This window comes from Gopherus evgoodei, chromosome 12 (assembly GCF_007399415.2).
Source record: "Gopherus evgoodei ecotype Sinaloan lineage chromosome 12, rGopEvg1_v1.p, whole genome shotgun sequence".
NCBI lineage: Eukaryota > Metazoa > Chordata > Testudines > Testudinidae > Gopherus > Gopherus evgoodei.
The window spans coordinates 35,429,579-35,449,294 of record NC_044333.1 but is presented as its reverse complement, the minus strand read 5'-3'; the positions used below and the strand labels follow the sequence as shown (position 1 = coordinate 35,449,294).

The 19,716-nt window shown below is 40.8% G+C and overlaps 1 protein-coding gene across 1 annotated transcript; it reads left to right on the top strand.

Moving 5' to 3' along the window:
• Positions 1-878: 878 nt before the first annotated feature.
• On the top strand, positions 879-19,506 carry KCNG4 (potassium voltage-gated channel modifier subfamily G member 4). The gene is made up of 3 exons (XM_030582188.1): positions 879-999; positions 1,850-2,651; positions 18,150-19,506. The coding sequence occupies exons 2-3, from the start codon at positions 1,902-1,904 to the stop codon at positions 18,933-18,935; spliced, it is 1,536 nt and encodes a 511-aa protein (XP_030438048.1). The 5' UTR covers positions 879-999; positions 1,850-1,901; the 3' UTR covers positions 18,936-19,506.
• The last annotated feature ends 210 nt before the right edge of the window (positions 19,507-19,716 follow it).

Here is a 19,716-nt window from a genome sequence, read left to right as displayed (position 1 = left end):
GAAAGGGAGAGAAGGAATATATGGAATAGCCTCCTGCCCCAACTGCCTGTGTAATGAAGCGATGAGAAAGCCCCCACCCACTACAAAAGGCAGGAAGGGTAGAGAGTCTTCTGGACAGCTCTGTGGGAAATGGAAGGTTCAGACCCCACTCCCTGGTCTCAGGGGCAGGTGGGTGGAGAGACCCACTGTGCTGAGGAATGTCTTCTCCCAGCAACCAGGAGGGTGGTGGGATCCATCCTCAGCAAGCAAGCAAGCAAGCAAGCAAGCAAGCAACTTACCTTTCCTCATAAAATCCCATTAGCGAATCCCTATTTCAGAAGATGGCCAGCGGTGCTGTGAATGGAAGCTGCTCCCAAAGTACTCAGCTGGTGCCTCCAAAGCAAACAACTCTCTGAAGATTCATATAGCTGGCAGGTGTTAATGGGGACAGGGGTTGTTTTATTAACTCTGTTTGCCAGAATGTATTTATTACTGCGCATGATTACAGGGGATGCCTCTTTCACTGCAGACTGCTACTGAGTTGCTGCTGTTGCTGCCTGCTGGATGGATGGATGGATGTTGGAGAGATTATTTCTAAGCCCTTCCTCCTTCTCCCTCCCTGCTCTTTCAGGACCACACTGACAATCCCCAAGGGAAGCAGAGGACAGATGGGGAAGAGGGCAGGCTCCACCAGTTCTCCCTCAGTTCATTTCACCATGACACCCCAGGAGTGGAGATAAGGAGCTGCCGCCTGAGTCTCTGATAGCCTATGAGGATGCCCCTTTGCAAAGGGACTGCTGGTCAATATATGGATATATTCCCTCCACAGGGGATAGAGTGAGAGAGGGGGAGGGAGAGGAGAGGGACTGAGATTTACTGGGTGTAATAGAGATTCTCCATGTAATCACTACTCTTAAAATATGCCCAAGTCTCTCTGCTAACTGGTACCAGAGGAGAGCCTTCAGTTTGCAGCATGTGTGCAGGGGAGCAGGATACCTGGAAGCAGCCTGTGTCAGGGTGGTAAGTAACTTTGGGGAAGTTGCTTTGGGATTGTTGTTGTGGAGGTGGATTGGGGAGATTAGCTGCTAACAATTGTTACAGATTAAGGGCAAAAAGAGGGTTTTGATCTTTATTGAGGAATCTATAAATCAGCCCATAAACTGGGAGAATATTTTGCTCTCTGGTACTGTGCATACTTCAAAGTTTTCTCTGGCTGGGCAAATCTTACTTATGTTCTCTCAGTAATTTGCAATGAACAGCAGCGATTAAATAAAGCTACGCATCATTTATATAGCACTTTCCATCTTCAAAGTACTTTACAAACACTCAGGAGAGGTTGGTAAGGAGGGAGCGTAGTGAAAAGGAGAAGGAGGAATTTCAATCTGTGTACATTTCAAGTTAAAACAATTAAGAACTATGCATTCCTCCCATGATGAGTAATTGATCAGTCTAATTTTAATAAGTGTTAAGCAGCTTTGTTTAGCTGGTACATATTTAAGTGTTTGTAGAAATAGCAGAGGCATGAGACAAGCATGTGCTAGCAAATACAAAGACATGCTTGTGACAAAAATGAGCTCCAAATGGAAGAGTCTGATCTGTTCACTTTATGACTTGCAGTCATCCAGCGCCCTGAAATAATTATGAATGAGGCTTCATTTTTTTGTTTCTGTGTGTGTTACCAGAAAATTAATGATAGGGGATTCACAGGCTGCAGATTTCAAAAAAAGAGGCACAGTATGACTTACACACACACACACACACACACACACACACACTTTGTGAATGTCTTAGGGAAGTAGCCTGTGATGCCTTTTAACTCATAATAACCTTTACTATGTTTCTTTCCTCTACTCCCATCTTTTGGGTGAAGAGTTAACCCTGCTCTGATACCATTTCGGATGTCCCAGTGAGAACTCTCAGAAATGCCTATTGTCTCGGGAGGCAGCAACCAGGACTATAGTAACATTAGCTACGGTTCTTGTAGTTCCTTGCCCCATCTGTTCCCTATCTCTGTTGACACCGCTTCTGTCAAAGGGGTCCACTATCAAAGGGCAAGGAGGATTTACCACCCTGATCAGCTCTGTACAGTTGATGTGAAGAGGGAGATCATAATAAATGTTGGAGGAATCAAATACCTGCTGCCTTGGAGCACTTTAGATGAATTCCCACTGACCCGGCTAAGCAAGCTAAAGTTTTGCAGCAGCTACGATGAAATTATTCAGCTGTGTGATGATTATGATGAAGACACCCATGAGTTTTTCTTCGACCGGAATCCCAACGCTTTTGGGATGATCGTCAGCTTTCTAGCAGCAGGGAAGCTGATGCTCTTCCGAGACATGTGTGCCTTGTCATTCCAGGAGGAGCTGAGATACTGGGGAATTGAGGAATCCAACTTGGAGAAATGCTGCTTCCGAAAACTGTTTCAAAAACTGCAGGAGCTGGCAGAGATGCACAAGGAGGAAGAGATGCAAATGAGTAAGGAGACCTCGTGTGTCTTGGTTGAGGAAACACAATTTGGACAATTTATGAATAAACTCAGGGATATGGTCGAAAATCCCCAGTCAGGACTCCCAGGAAAAGTCTTTGCTTGTCTCTCCATCCTCTTTGTGGCCACCACAGCTATAAGCCTTTGTGTTAGCACAATGCCAGACTTAAGAGCCGAAGAAGACAGGGTAAGTAAGTCCCCTTTTAACTAGTATTCCAACCCTCTATAAACCTACTATAGTGTTACAAGAAGCAAACCTCTCATTGTTAAACATACATCACAAAAAGATACAAAATAATCCTCTGAGAAAATCTTCAGGAAATAATATCAAAATTTGTCAGTGTATATTATTATTATTATAAATAGAAATAACTCCTGAAACTGACTTTGTATCAGTTTCAAAGTCATATTCAGTCACAAAGAATTAAACAAAGTTTTGTACTGCTTGCCAGCCAGAGATATAGAAAAGGCTTTCTGAATGGAATCAAAGAATTAAGATTCTACAACTGCTCTTGCAGTTAGCAAATACTGAGCACGCAGCATTGTAACACAGCATTTCCCCTCCCTCACCCACAGTTTAGGAAAGAGTTGTTAGCAAAAGTTATTTTATTTGCTGTTAGCAGTGAGTCTCACACACTCAGTCATAGCACAGTTTCATCTATCACATGCTTTATCCTACTGTGGAATCACTCTGGTTATCTGCAATATTTCAAATGGACTTAGTGAAAGAAATATTTTTCCCTGGCATTTTCATTTTTAAAAATAGCAAGTTGTCTTCTGTTGTGATAACTAGAGCAACTCTGAAGTAATTATTATTTTAGGAGACTTGAAATAATTTTTCCAGAATAATATTGTGTTACATTGTGTACAATAATAACACATTATGAGAAACACACACACACACACACACACACACACACACACACACACACACACACACACACACACACACACACAATCACAGAAGTAGAGTTTGAAAGTTTGCCTTCAAAATGGATGCACAAGTTTTGTATCTGTAGTTCCCTGTATTTGGACGCATAGAAAAATTGCAGAAACACTCTTAAAGGTTGGCTGAAATTTTAACCCATTAAGTACATATAAACCCTCTCCGAACACATCTCCCAAAATAATTCAGGGCAAATAAATCAAACTAATATCATATGTGGGAGAAGCTTTCAATGTTATAAGGATCTGTCATTCTAATAAAAAAAGAGATGGAGTTAAAACGCAATGTGATTTTAGGTATAATATTCAAACTACCAGTGGATTCTTCCCCATGCTGTATTCTACAAACCGATTTAAAAAATAATATGACACCTTTCAAAATACTGACACCAAGATTAAATAAAAAAAGCCACATTCACTTTTTCCCATTGATGCCATAGATGACAAGTTTCTTATCAGTTTATTGTGCATGGCTTAATGAAACCACTTCCACATTTATTGCACAATATGCCGTATGCATTTTATTGTCCGAGTAGTAATTCAGGAGGGGCACAGAATGCAGTCACATCAAAGATATGTCATGATATTTGATGTCTTTCAATAAAGCTAAAGATTGCACAGAAGACTGGGTTTCAAAGAGATCATTTCCTATTCTATATAATCTTGAATTTCTACTTACATTTATAGAAAAAGTTTGAATCCCTTCAGTAATATCTCCGAGTATCTAATAGCCTCCCAAAGCTATTGCATTTCGAAGTAAAAATTGTTAAGATGTTTCAGTGCCTTTTACAAGATGCATCTTTAAATACAGAGTATGTTTTTATGGTTATAAGCAAATGAATACGAAAATTTCTACGGGAAATATTGCATCCTATTAACTTTGTTCCTAAAAAAGAGCATGATGCATATTTTATCTCAAAGTCAAAACATAAACAAGAGAACTCTTGTCTAAGTATTTTTAAAGAAAAACAAGAAACACACAATTGGTATATCAGATCTCAAGTCGGTCTAATTTGTTGCATTTTCTAAAATCAACCCTATCTTTAGAAGGGAAGAATTTTGAGCATAGGGGTACAAATGTAGCTGGTAATAAGATGTAGTAGCCTCATTGCAGCCAGAGTGTTCTATAAAATAGAGCTGTGTTAATTAACATTTTGTTTTATATATAGGCAGGTTTTTAAAGTGTAGACACTTTAAAAAGTTGTGATTAAGACATTAATAATATAAACTCACAGAATTCTATCTATTCATAGATGCTACAGTATTTGAGAAAGAGTCTGCAGGGAAAGCGGGAGTAATGGAGTGAAGTTGAGCAAAGGATAAAATTAGGGCTACATTGGGAACTTACATCAGTAGAACTATGTCTCTTAGAAAAATCCACACCCTGAAATATTTAGCTATATCAACATAATCCTCAATGTAGACAGCGCTAGGTCAATGGAAGAATTCTTCTCATCAACCTAGCTACAGCCTCTCGGAGAGGTGGATTACCTACTCTGACAGGAGAATGCCTCCTGTCAGTGTAAATAGTGTCTACATTCAAGCACTGCAGCATTTCATGTGTAGACAAGCCCTCTGTCTCAATATCAGAACCTATTAGACTTTGTAATAGCATTCCAGAGACCATGGACAAAGTTATAAAAATCCCATGGTTTGAATCAATTTAAACCAAGATTGGCAAAGCACCTGAGAATATATGATGGTGAATTGGCCTGGCATGTGGAGGGATAGACTACATGACCTAATAAGCATTTTCCCTCTGTCATTTCTATGAGGCTGTGAAGTGACCTTATTATGCCTAAAGAGCTGCAACACCGAAGGTCTCCTTTCTGGGGAACAGTGTCTTAGCTAGAGCTTGGCAAGTAACTCATAGCAAGTAATGTATTCAAAAAATGTAGCTTCTTGGTTGTCGCTGTGACTCATCCACCCACAAACTACAATTTTCTTGAATGTATTTGTTATTCAAAAATATTCCCCATGTGACTCCGGCAACGGATGCCTAGCCTGGGACATGTTCACCAGCAGCTTCAGATGAGCATTCAGAATGTGAGATTCTTGCTGCTTGGACTAGACACAAAGGTCACGTGAGTTGCTTCTATCCACTGACTACATGAGTGCAGCTCTTTGAATCAGGTTTCCAGTGTTAACCAGTAGCAACATTCAGATCCAGCTCTGAATTCAGAACAGTCCAAAGTTGAGCGATGTTCAGTTCTGGGGTTTTGGCTTGGACCCACCTCTGACTGGAGCTTTGCTGAAAGGTATTGTAAGGGTCAATTCCCCCACATCACTAACCCAGGAGGAGAGTGTATTGCTCCCAAGATATCAATAAGAAAGATTTTACCTCTGTTGCCATATGTTCCTCTCTGGGCTCCTTTCAGCATCCCAACCACACTCCATAGTGTCAGAATTGGCTGCTCTCCAGTGCCTGAGGAAGGAAGGAAGCAAAAAGACAAGGGAAAATAATACAAGGTGAGCTCGACTTCAGTTGGAGGGTTTGGCTGTCTCATCACTCCATGCTCTTCGGTAACATTCCCTTCTCGCTCTAGCTAAGTATCCCAGGAAAGGGCTGCCTGGGCAAGCAGAAGAAGAGCAAACGGAACAACTTGCCACTAAAAGGGAAAGCGAAAACTCGGGCTTTGCTGAGAGATGTGGCACTCGGCCAAGTAACAAGCATCTGCACCAGGGAAGCCCAGTTGCCATAGTAACAGGAGAGAGGGAAGGAAGGAAGTGGCCATTTCTCCAGAAATGGTAGTAACGGGGGGGGGGGGCGGTTGGGAGGACTGTCATAAAGGCACAGATCCCACTTAAAGGTAAATGAAGAAGAGAAAATTATGAGCCTGTGTTTCCTGTAACCTGCTTCTGAGGCATGGCCAAAATGAAGACCCCGATTCATTCTGTGTTAGGGCTTGCCCACAAGAATAAGGAATGCCATGTAAATTCCCATGGGCATTTAAAGCAACACTTAGACACCCAGTATAGGAACCTTGGAAATATGAAAGACACCAAGAGAAGGATATATAATGTGTATATACTTTATATAACCCACTGGTTAGTGTTACAAGTCCCCCAGTGTACCCAAACCACAAAGGATATGAGTCTGTTACAGCCCACAGCTACAGAGAACTGGACCTTTAGCTCAAGAAGTAGAGACACAAGCTTATTGCTCTAGACTCAAGGTTCCTAGCTAAATCCATGATTTATTGGGCATGATGGCAGCTGTCACAATTGGTCTTAATTTATAATCAGAAGAAAGAGTATAAAATGCGCCAATGACAAATTGGATCATTTGTGCAAACAGTTAATACAAGTGCATATGCAGTCATGAAAAAAGCACTCACAGACATGCAAAATATGTGTATGTTCATATGCACTTTGACCATAGAGGCTTCAGGAAAATTGTCCCATAATGTCATCTATGAATGCACAGAATTAAATAATCCCAACAACGGAGGTGCACAGGTGTAGATGTGGCACTTCCTTACGAGAGTTGGGAAGAGAGAGAATCTTGCTGCAGATAAGTAGATGTAGAGCAGGCAGACACGAGCCATAAAATCCAGATTCAAAATTTCTCAAGTGAGCAGTGGGTGTTCAGATAAAGGGGATTAGCTCAATCTGTTATAGACAGGTAAAGGTTTCTGCTCCAGGGATACAATTCAGACCCAAAGACCTGAAAGCCAGAAAAGTCACCAAAATGGTCATTGCACAGCTTTCAGCAGGCTGCGGAATTAAAGAGTAGATAATCTAAAGATAAAGGAGGTGACTACAATGGAATCCAACCACCATAGAAGTTCTTGATTAGGGAAAGGATCTGCTTTGAACTGGACACCAGTGGAGGTTTCTTTTGAAGAGTTGGGGGAGATTTTTTACTGAACCCTTAAAATTGGTGTCATCTTGTGGGATGACTAAGCAGAAAAGATGCAGCAAAGCCTTTTCCTCAGAAAAGAAAACTGAAGTTAACAAAAGCAGGCAACACAGCCCCCAGGAATGGGCTTCAACCTAGTTCTATGGCCCTTGATGTGGAGTCCAAGCTTACTCCAAGGTAGTCTGCCTTTCCCCGAGTTGTGCAGCATAAATGCCCCCAAGCCAGAGGGCACTACACAAACATATAATAAGAGACAACCACTATGCTGAAGAACTGACAATCTAAGTAGACAAGAGATAGGGAGAGAAATGCTGGGGAGAAAGTGACTTGTCTAAGGTCAAACAGAAATCACCTGAGTCCCACTCCAGGCCTCGATCCACTTGTCCATGCTGCTTCTCACATTTAAAAAATGAGTTCCACTAAGCTTGCTCCCTGAAATGCAATAATTCCTGCATAGTTACTGCCCCGCCTTCATGTTCTGGGCCTAGAAACAGAAGGGCCAAACTTCAGCTGGTGTAAGTCAGGATCACTCCTTCAAGTCATGATCTTTCTTAGGTACTTATATGCCCCGCCTTCAATCACCATAGTGTTTGAGCACTGCAAACTTTTAACATCTTTATCCTTCTACTCTACAAGCTATGAGCAGTTATATCATAGGTCCATTGAACGGCTGGGGGGACTCAGTGTTTCCATGCATAAGTGACTTGCCTAAAGTTATGCAGGAAGTGTGCAGCAAAGCAGGGGATTGAATCCAAGTCTCTCAAGACCTATGCTTGTGTCCTAAACCATCCTGAACCATCCTTCTTCTGTTACTAAGTGAGTCCTACATTAGTGAGCACTATGCCTGAAAGTAACACTCAGGACTCAAGATTATAAATTAGTTAATGTAACATAATAAAGATCATGAATACAATAATATAGAAACAAAATACTATAATAAAGATTATAAATTAATATAAAATAATAAAGTTTTACTTTACAATTTTAATGTTTTGTTCCCAATAAAAGGCACAGCATACTGTGTAAAGATGTAAACATAATATCTCAATTCATTTGCTAATGCCCATGTTACTACAAACCCAATATTAACACTATCTTTATTATCTATATTACCTTAATGCATTGGACATTCAGATGTCTGGATTTGTTTTTCAAGCGGAGTTGGGTGGGATATCACTGTGTGATTAGAGTACACAATGTTTTTAATGGCTAGTGGTCCTGCAAATCAGAATATAGTCTTTCTTTCCACAGGCAGTCAACCTTTTCATTTCACCGCGTCAGCTCTGTAAACATAAATTCAAGTGCCTGAGTGATCCATAACAGGGAGTTTTCAAGTTCTCCCAGTCTCTCGTTTGATTTAACGGAGCATAGTTAAATTATTCAAACAACAGCAGCAATGCAGGCATGGTGACTCAGCAGTACCTGCGGCAGTGCAGTCAGATTCCTGCTGCTCCAGATCAGGAACAGAATCAGAATGGTGCACTTGCTGAATTTCCAAATTCTGATTTCCCAGTCAAAAGGTCTCAGTTCTCCCCTGCATCTGAGCTCTGCTTAGCGCATGGAGAAGGGGAATGGAAAGGGCCTGGTTATGGCTCTCTAATTCTGCAATGGCCCAATCCTGGCATGAACTAGAGCAATTTAGGGGCTGCTATAATATATGCCATTGATATATGTTCCCTAATGGTCCTTACACCACTGAAGGATTGGCAGAGCAGGCCACAGTCCTGGTCAATCTCTTTCCATGCACAACATACCTCCTTCCTCTGACATGTCCCTTACACACAGGTTGCTGGAACACCTGGTGCAGGAGCTGATTTTTCAAGCTTTATCCTACTGAGAAAGTTCCACTCCACCTGGGAAATACTCTGCTGTCTAGTTATGGCCAGAATCCAGCCCTTTGTGCTGTCTGAGTGGGCACAGGGTTTGGATGATGATGCTGAATCTGGTCCAAGAAGCAAGTTACCTGGGGAAATGAGGTGGCAAGTTCCTATTGTTGCTTAAGAGAGTTATACTTTGAAATCCTCTAAATACAGGCCTGAATAATTTCTATCTGCATGCACTGCAGTGCTGTGCAAATGAAAACAAGAGCAGCCCTGCTAGGATAACAATCTGTCTGAGCAAGGAGGCAGAAGGCAGGTTCTATTCTACTATAACTCTAATAGCCTACAGCAACAATGCTGTCTGCTCCCATCTGTCGGTGTCTTAGTGGACACTGACCTCAATCCATGTAATTGTGTGTAAGGCTGATGGAGGAAATGGGCAGTAATAGGCCACATTTGAATCTGCCAAACAAAATCTGCATGTGCCAAGATATGTTTAGCAGATGTTTGAGCTGTGACCTTGCTTCACCACACTGCAGTGCTATGTTGATCAGTTGCCAGGGACCATATTCTAGCAACCCATATTAAGAGAATATCCTGCAAAGCAAAGTCAACCATTTTCTAATACACTAATCCAGGCAGACCCCTATATGCTTCAATACAAGTTTGAATTTGGGCTACTATAAACAGTCAAACACAAACTCCTCTGGGTTCACTCACCACAGATATTGTGCTATTTCAAAGCACATGTGTTGGATTATGGTATCCTGCAGGATACTAATGAATCTTGTCCCCACAGCATTTCACAAAATGCAAGGCCCTATAACTCTGTGGAATACTAATAACTGTATTAACTGAGGAGGGACAGGTCTGACACCTACATCATCTGTGTGGATGGTGAGAGTTCTGGGTTCAGGTTCTGCCACTGTCACTGCCTGTATCCCTGTCTGTAAAACTGGAATAACAATATCTACCTCACTGGGTGTTCAGATTAATTCATTCTTTGTAAAGCACTCGAGGATCCTTGGATTCTAAAATGATAATATTGTAAATCTTCTTTATAGGTACAATACAGGTCACAGTTTCGAAGCCTTGATTAAGCTATTTGTATACATTCTGTAATGCAGGATTTGAATCTCCAATATATGGCTTGGAAATAGGGTCACTGAGGCCCATATTCTAGCAGCCCATGTTAAGAGCACATGCCCTTTCAATCGGAATGTCCAGTCGAAAGGGAACCTGGCAGTGTCAGGTCAGCACAATAAAAATGTGGTTACTGGCCTCTGCCACCGGGGGACGGGAAGAACAGCAGTTGCTGCTGGAGCCTGGAGTACTCAGCAATGGCTCCATGGGAGGGAGCACTCAGCAATGGCTCCATGGCGACTCCCCTGTCCTGCCTCTCCCCCACCCTGCTCCACTCACACCTCCTCCACTCCTGGAGTGCACCTCTCCCTGTCCCTTCCTGCCCCACTCACCCCTTCACTCCTAGAACCCTGCTCAGCTGGCAGGGGGAGGGCGGTGAAGAGAGCAACGAGCGACTGTGGTGGGGGGAGGAAAGAGGACCGGGGGAAGGCCTCAGGGGAAGAGGCGGAGCAAAGGGCAGGGGTGGTTCTGGCACTTAGTGTCCAGTTTTCACAAATGAGAAAGTTGGTCACCCTACTTGGAAAATTCTGTAATGGTGGATGGGCTGTTGAAATAACCCACACACCAGCATATGCTACCAAAATAATCTACAAGTAATAGTACATCCTGGCTCATGTGATATCTGAAAATATACACCTGGTCAGGTGTTCATTGCTTAAACCACCTAAAAACACTCTCCTCAACATGATCTAGGCTGATGGGATAACAAAAGAAGGAGGGAGGTAGGAAAATAATAGAGATTTGTTCTTCTTGTACTTCAGAAAATCAGAAATTAGTCTTATTTATTTTGTCTTGCAAGAGGCTCGTTTCACTCCACTTCATTAAGCACAAAAACTATTAGTGATTACCAGGATCTCTTCTATAAATCTGCCTCTTGTTTGAGGCCCTTCACTCAGCTGAAGTCCATTATCAATATTCATTTTCTATCCTGGCCTGGTATAGTCTTCTTAGGTTTGCTGACATGGTGGTGCGCTCTATGTCCCTTTGAACAGATAAGGTGAATTGTAACTATAGTTGCAGTAAAACCACTCACCAGAGTAGCAAAGTTTTCCTATAGCAATTAAACTGTAAACACTATTCCCTCACTGAGAAGCCTGACTGCACCAATTAAGTTTTCATACGGCGTGAACATAATTAAAAGGCAGAATATCATACCATTGATGCAACACAAACTGCTCCAAGCTCGTTACTAAAAAGAAGAGCAGTGTTCAAAATTAGATCAGTGTATGTCACACTAAAGAGGTCGTGGCCACTGGCCAGCATGGAAGGCCAGACCAGCATGGAATAGTAAGAGAAGAGAACCTGTGCAAGTGAAAATAAAAATACAGTCAGCAACCCTTCTAACTAATTAAAACCTCAGTAAAGAATCAAAGAAACACAGTCAAAGAGATCATCATAGGACTTTTAGAGACTATCAGGAGTTCTTAGCGCTTCTCCTCCAACTTAAAGTATCCAAGACTAAGGGAGAAAAGTAATATAGTAATAGATTTCATACACCTTGCCAGTCCTTCTCTTGTATAACATTATGCAGCTCTTTTCCTATGGTGGAAGGTCATAATAAAATTGAAGAAGTCTCCAATCAAGCTTTATAGACACGGGAAAAAATCAGCCACTTATGTAATGTACTTGGACATTCAGAAAGGCTTTGACCAGGTCCCTCACCAAAGGCTTTTAAGAAAACTAAGCTGCCATGGGAAAGAGGGAAGTTCCTCTTATGGATCTGTAACTGGTTGAAAGAAAGGAACAAAAGGCTAGGATTGGATAGTCAGTTTTCACAATAGCAAGAGGTGAATAGTGGGGTCTTTCCAGGCTGTGTACTGGGACCTGTGCTGTACAACATATTCATAAATGATCTGGAAAAGGGGATGAACAGTGAGGTGGCAAAATTTGCAGATGAAACAAAATTACTCAACGGAATTAAGTCCAAAGCTGACCGCGAAGCACTACAAAGGAATCTCACTAAACTGGGTAACAAAATGGCAGATGGAATTTGATGTTCATAAGTGCAAAGTTGTGCACACTGGAAAAATAATCCCAACTATACATACATAACTATGGGGTCTAAATTAGCTGATACTACTCAAGAAAGAGATTTTATAGTCATCATGGATTGTTCTCTGAAAAGATCTGCTCAATGTGCACTAGCAGTTTAAAAAGTTAACAAAATGTTAGGAACCATGAGGAAAAGAATAGATAATAAAACAGAAAATATCATAATGCCACTGTATATATCCATAGTACACCCACACCATGAACACTGCATGCAGTTCTGGCTGCCCCATCTCAAAAAAGATATATTAGAAAAGGTGTAGATAAGGGCAACAAAATGATTAGGGATATAGAAATGCTTCCATACAAGCAGAGATTAAAAAGACTGGAAATAGCTTAGAAAAGAGACAACTAAGGGGGATACAATTGAAGTCTATAAAACCATGAATGGTGTGGAAAAAGTGAATAAGGAAGTATTACCCTTCACATAACAAAAGAACCAAGGGTCACCCAATGAAATTAATAGGCAACAAGTTTAAAACAAACAAAAGGGAGTACTTCTTCACCCAACACACAGTCAATCTGTAGAACTCATTGCCAGGGGATGTTGTGAAGGACAAAAGTATAGCCAGGTTCAAAAAAAGAATTAGATAAGTTCATGGAAGATAGGTCCATCAATGATTATTAGCCAAGATGGCCATGGATGCAACCATACTCAGAGTGTTTCTAAACCTCCATCTGCCAGAATCTGGGACTCCAACAACAGGGGATGGATCACCTGTTTTGTTCATTCCCTCTCAAGAATCTGGCACTGGTGATTGTCGGACAACGGAATACTGGGCTAGATGGCCCATTGGGTTGACCCAGTATGGCCGTTCTTGTGTTCTTAAGAGAAGTTCTGAATAAAAATGTAGGTTGATGGATAAAACCACCAGCCAAGAAAAAAAATACTGCTCTCACCAGCAGCAGAGTTTCAGTCTCTTTTCTCAGGCCACTCAACTACTCAGAACAGGGGGGCCCAATTGCTAAAGACCTGTCCAGTTTCTCAACTCTTTTGCCATCACCACTTTCTCCTCACCTTCCTACGCCCAGCCTGAACACCCATGTAACAGGCAAGGGTCTGGGTTAACCCTTTAGATACTGGGCTTGTGAAACATCTTTCTACCTTGTCACAAAACAAAGAAATTGGTAGCCACGATAAATAATGTAACAAGTGAAATCCTCTACTCTTTAACATAAAGAAACTGCAAGGAATGACTATTTCACCTGGAATAAGGAAGCTGCTCCTCCACACATTACACACAGACACTCTGCTGCACAAATGCTTTTCATCTGGTCAGACCAGTGTTTGATTTAGTCCAGTAGCCCATCCCCAACAAAGCCAGTACCTAATGCTTCAGAGGAATGTGTAAGAAGGCCGGCAGTGGGCAGTTATGGAATAACCTGCCCACAGAAAAAAATTCTTCTTAGTCCCCATCAGTTAGAGTTTGGTTTGTGCTCTGAAGCAGGAGAGTTTATAACACTTCCAAAACTCCTGTTTATTATTTTAGCATTTTCTATTATAACTCTGTCTCTCCTTATCTATGGGAATGTTCATTAACTGTACATATTGGAAGTATATTTTTTAACTTTCTTTCAACAGTGCCCTACAAAGCACTGGGGAAACTAGGAATTTATCATTTCCCTTGTCGCATGCTACCAGACAACTGACATTTTACATAATCTGCACTACAGGAAACTCATATCTGTGCACATTTTATCGTTTCATAGTGCAAGACCATTGGGATGTGCCATTTTCCATGCACTCTGGGTAACAATCATAAGCAGAATATGAGATGCTTTGAGAAATTGGCTTTGATACTTAATTTCTAATGTTTTTCCTCTGACATTTGCTGCTTTAGAGTTTGTATGTTAGTCTTGTTCAAATGAGAAGCTCAGGAACAGGACTGTCACCTACTGAACACTAGAAAGATTGATGGTAGGGAGGAATATTATACACAAAACATTATATATATGTGTTTTATATATTAGGGTTTTATATATATATATATATATATATATGGTAGGGAGGAATATTATACACAAAACATTATATATATGTGTTTATATATTAGGGTTTTATATATATATATATATATATATATATATATATATATATATATATTATATATATATATATATATAAAACCCTAATATATAAAACACACATATGGAGTCCCTAGGTGAAATTATTTTCCCATTGAAGTTGATGGGAGTGTTCTTATTGACTTCAATAGGTCCAGGGTTTCATCCTGTGTTTCTAGATAGCCAACTAGATAGATTTTATTTTCAGGAAGCATATAATGTGTATGTATTTTAATATTTTTGAGCATTTGCCTAGAGGTTGTTGTGTTTTGCAGATATACTATATAAATTGGCTGAATAAGTAAACAATAAATCTTTTATTTCAATAGACTGTTTGAAGCAGGGAAAGGAGTGCTTCCATCACAGTGACGGAGACTGTGGAGTTATTATTATTTTATATATTATTTGTCTGGGTTTTTTTTGTTCTGCTCAAGAGAAAGTTTTATGTCAGATCAGTCTCAGATAAGTAGTGGCAGAAATAAAAAAAGCAGAGTAAGATTTCCTAGTATGTCCAAGTAGAAGGTTATTTCCCACTGAAATTGGCAATAGTGCATTTGGGAAGATGATCATTCAGCTTTCAAAGGAAGGAAGCAAATGTAAGCTATCTACCTCTGGTGGCTGAAGTGGTGAGGGGGAGAGGTGTGGGTGAAATAAACTAATCAGTTCTGAAGAAATTGTACCTGAAAATTTCACCTCTCAATTCTGGAGGCAGCTCAGACCATTTTGTTTTATGGCTAAAATTCTTGACAAAAAAAATTCTTTTCCTGTGGTTTCCTGGTAGAGGAGACTCATGTAGGCTGCGGGGCCTGGCAGACAGATGTGGGATCTCAAAACAAGCATTTGGAGTCCCTAGGCCTGCTGGAAGGCGTTATTGTATCTTAGGTAATATTCTTCCACTTGGCACATAAGCCCAAATGTATAAAGCTAAATGAAGTAGCTGATGTACTTGTAATTCAGCCCAGTTAGCAAAAATTTTAAATCACACCTGAAAATAATGAATAATTCACAAGTCATTGGAGTGACCACAGGCAGACAAAGTACAGGCTGTGCTGAAATAATAATTTCCATCTTGGAAAAAGAGAACTTTGCATACTGTAACTGCTGATTATAAGCAATTACTTCAAGCTAAGTCAGCAAACTCTCCAAACATAACACGCAGCCCATTGAAGTCCATGGCACTGAATTCAATGAGGCTAAAATCTGATCCTCTATGAATAAAACAAAGGGTGCAGATTCCTCATTATCTTCTGAGGTGCTTGCTTTCAAGACTAAATCTTGAAGCTAGAGATAAAACCCAAACTGCTTATTTTAGAGCCAAGCATCAGGATACCTCCTTCAAGGGCAATCTCAGAGCAGGCAGCTCAGGGGAGGAAAGTTCTGTGATCTTATTCTCACTAAGTTTCCTCCAAACTCATACCACATGGTGAACTCCTAAGCTTGGAATCACTGTCCCACTCTGGCCAGATTGTGTCCCTAAAACACAGGCTCACATGCTACACCTCCCCTGAGAGTGCTCTGGGATTGGGCTCAGTGCCTCCTCTTTCTCACTGGCCCACAGAAGAAGCATAGCCACCATTAGACACGTAAAGCTCACGATCCTCTCTGCAGACAGTCCTCCTTCCTCTCCCTGATCTTTTAGGGGTTTTACCAGAGAGCTATGTTTGAGCACAGAGCATGCAATTGTGGCTGGTCCCTGTGCAACGGGTGCAAAGGAAAATAAGACTCTTTGGACTTTCTCGAGGCCTTTCTGCACCACAAAAGGGCAGCCACAATCTAGCCCTGAGCAGCAGATATCTCAGTCTCATTTTCAAGCTTCTTAACGACATTAGCTGAAATTACTGCTCATCGGCATTCCCTTGCTGCTCTCCTGGATCCATAATTACAGCCTCCCTGGCGATCTAATTAGTGTAATCCCAGCATGAAATTTCAACTGATGGTGACAACAGTATTTTACGAACCCATTACTCCTGTTCTCATATAGGAAACCATCCTGGATTTATGGGGAAAGAATAGAAGTCTTATGCTCCCAAGGAATGCACAGTGAATGCATTTGAGCTGCCTTCATTTTGAATATCTATTCAGCAAGGAAAAATGTGTGGGCCCTGCGTCAAAAATCATCGCTGACTTCAGTGGGCTTTGCATCAGGACTATACTACATCAAAGCATCCTGGTGTAGAAATATTATGCAATTGCCTATGCCTATGTCTTTTGAATCTTTGTCACAATAGTGGTTTTCCAGAGGTTTATTCACAATATTTAAATGAACATTTCAGTTTTAGTAGAACATCAAGAGCAGCTTTCATATTAATGTACTATCCCAAGGTGCAGGATTTTAATGTGTTAATCTATGGGACAGGTGGGCCATATTTTAAGACAAGAGCAAATAAGGGGTACTATTGAGAGAGAGAGAAAGAGAGAGAGAGTAATACGGACCCATATCCTCAAAGATATTTAGGTACTTAACTCTCATGGAAAATATCTTTGAAGGTCTGAATAACACTGATTATTATCCAGTTTAGTGTCAATGTACTATGGCCCAGTGAATTCTTTCTAATTACATAGACACTGGTGGACCCAAGACAATGGAACTATAGTGATTTATATACAGAGCTGAGGCTCTGATGCACTGTATCCAATGTGACCACTGGATGGTTTTCTGATCATCTGGACATTGTCAGCAGACCCAGTATTTGGCTCTCTTATCACTTAGGTGAAGTGCCCAATGTAGTTTCTCATGTACGTGGTGTTTTCTAAAGTTTATCCAATTCCTAAGTGACTGAGGAGACTGGGGAGACAAGTTGTGTTTGACTCTTGCCTTCAGGTTGAACAAGTCACGGAAGGTAACATTTTTAGACTCAGCCCAGGACAAGGGAAATAGTGAATCCATCATGGCACAGGGCAGCTGACGTTTGTATAACTGTCAATGTAAAATATCAGAGGGGTAGCCGTGTTAGTCTGGATCTGTAAAAGCAGCAAAGAATCCTGTGGCATCTTATAGACTAACAGACGTTTTGGAACATGAGCTTTCGTGGGTGAATACCCACTTCATCAGATGCATCATGAAAGCTCATGCTCCAAAACATCTGTTAGTCTATAAGGTGCCAAAGGATTCTTTGCTGTCTTGATGTAGCAGCTCAGAAGTAGCACTGGTATCATGTGACCTCAACCCTAGAACAGAAATCTCCATTGGTATGCTGCAAGTGCTGGATGAGTATTTTTTTATTTAATCTTCCTTTTGATTTTAATGTTGATAGCATACTTGCATATCCTGAAAGAAAAGATGTGGTTTATATTAGGGCACAACTAGGAGCAAGGTCTTCTCCATCTCTGAACTATTTCCCTTCATTCCATCAAACTACCTAGTATCTGTGCAGTCACCACATTTTGAATAGTACTTTACACACAGAGCAGAAAGAGAATCAGAACATGCATAAAATAATCCCTCACTCAGGCTTAAATTTACTTCTGTGTAGACTTATGCATCATTTAAATCTCAATTAATTTCTATTTTCAGGGCTTAAGTGAGACTTAAATAGTCCGTATGCCTTGTGCTGGGCCTTTGAACAAAGATGAATTTCATCCATTCGATTCTTAAGAGTAATAAAATTAAAATAACACCAGTTCACTTGAATAGCTTTTTAACAGGATGTAACATGGCTGCTATAGAAGTAACTGTTTGCTGGGTTTGTGTTCCCCCAATACCAGTACACCCACGAAGATGCACATTTCTGCTTCTTTAATGATTTCTGATGTCAGTTCAGAGATTGCTCATTTATTTGACCTTCTGTTTGTTTTGCGCTAGGGTGAATGTTCTCAGAAGTGCTATTACATCTTTGTCATCGAGACCATCTGCGTGGCTTGGTTCTCGCTGGAGCTCTGCCTCCGATTCATTCAGGCGAAGAGCAAGTGTCACTTCTTCAGAGTCCCCCTAAATATCATTGATTTCTTGGCTATTTCACCCTATTATGTTTCCCTCATAATGGTAGATGATGAGCCAAATGCAGAGGCAGAGAAGCCAAGCAGCAACTCATATTTGGAGAAGATTGGACTGGTGCTACGAGTCTTACGTGCCTTGAGAATCTTGTATGTAATGCGCCTTGCCAGGCACTCATTAGGCCTGCAGACTTTGGGGCTCACAGTTCAAAGGTGCACCCGAGAATTTGGCCTGCTTTTGCTCTTCTTGTGTGTAGCTGTCACCCTGTTTTCTCCCCTGGTCTATCTGGCTGAGAATGAATCTGGGAAGGTCCTTGAATTTACAAGCATTCCTGCCTCATACTGGTGGGCTATCATCTCAATGACCACCGTGGGATATGGAGATATGGTACCAAGAAGTGTCCCAGGCCAGATGGTGGCGCTGAGTAGCATCCTCAGTGGGATTCTAATTATGGCTTTCCCAGCAACCTCGATCTTCCACACTTTCTCCCATTCCTATTCAGAGTTGAGAAAACAACATGAAAGATTACAGTCCCGGCTAAAAAGGATAAAAAACACCAATCATTCTGGTGAAATTGATACCTTCAATGAGACAGACAGCTTGATTTCAGAGACGCCAACGTCACCAATTAAGTACATTTACACAGGAAACTAAGGCTTGCTGCAAAATATGTCTGAGTATATGAATAAAGCAAAGCAACAACATGGGGGACTTACCATAAGCAATGCAATTGCTGAAATGGGTGTAATAAATTGACCAAGTCAAACAGAGTCTTACATCACTATGGACTTAGTCTTTCATCACGTTGACTAAGGAAGTCAAAGGTCAGGGGTTATTCAACAACAGATATTTATTAAGCACAACCATTCTCTTATTGATAAACCTAGCGATAAAGTCCAACTTTGTCTATTTCATATGGATACCCTGCTGAATCCCTAACACTGAATGAGTAGCAAGCAGAATTTTTCTGGCCTAAACAACAATTGTTCTTTTGTTTGCCTTTGAATTCCCAATGTTCTTTGCAATTAACACCTGGAGCTAAGCATTAGAATGGATTCTTGTAGGGCTATGCATTATTGCCCTTTTTACAATACTCATCAACAGACACGTAGAAGAGTCCTTGATATCAATACATATCTATATCCAAGGGCACCAACAAGCTTAAATAAAAGTTTTTAAAGCTTGTTCTGCAGTTACATGATTTATCTGTAAGTAAAGAATTGCACAGCTACTGTAAATGACTTACATAATCCCATAAAAGACTTTGCTTAAAATGCAATTTCAATCTGCCATCTGTAAACATTTCACACGAGATACAAAAAGTTTTCAGACTTTTTTTCTTATAGATACTCAACTCAGATAATGACAAAAGAATAAAAAAAGCTTAGTGACTAAAAGAGAGGAATCAATGTTGTCCTGTTTTTTGGAGTGTGAT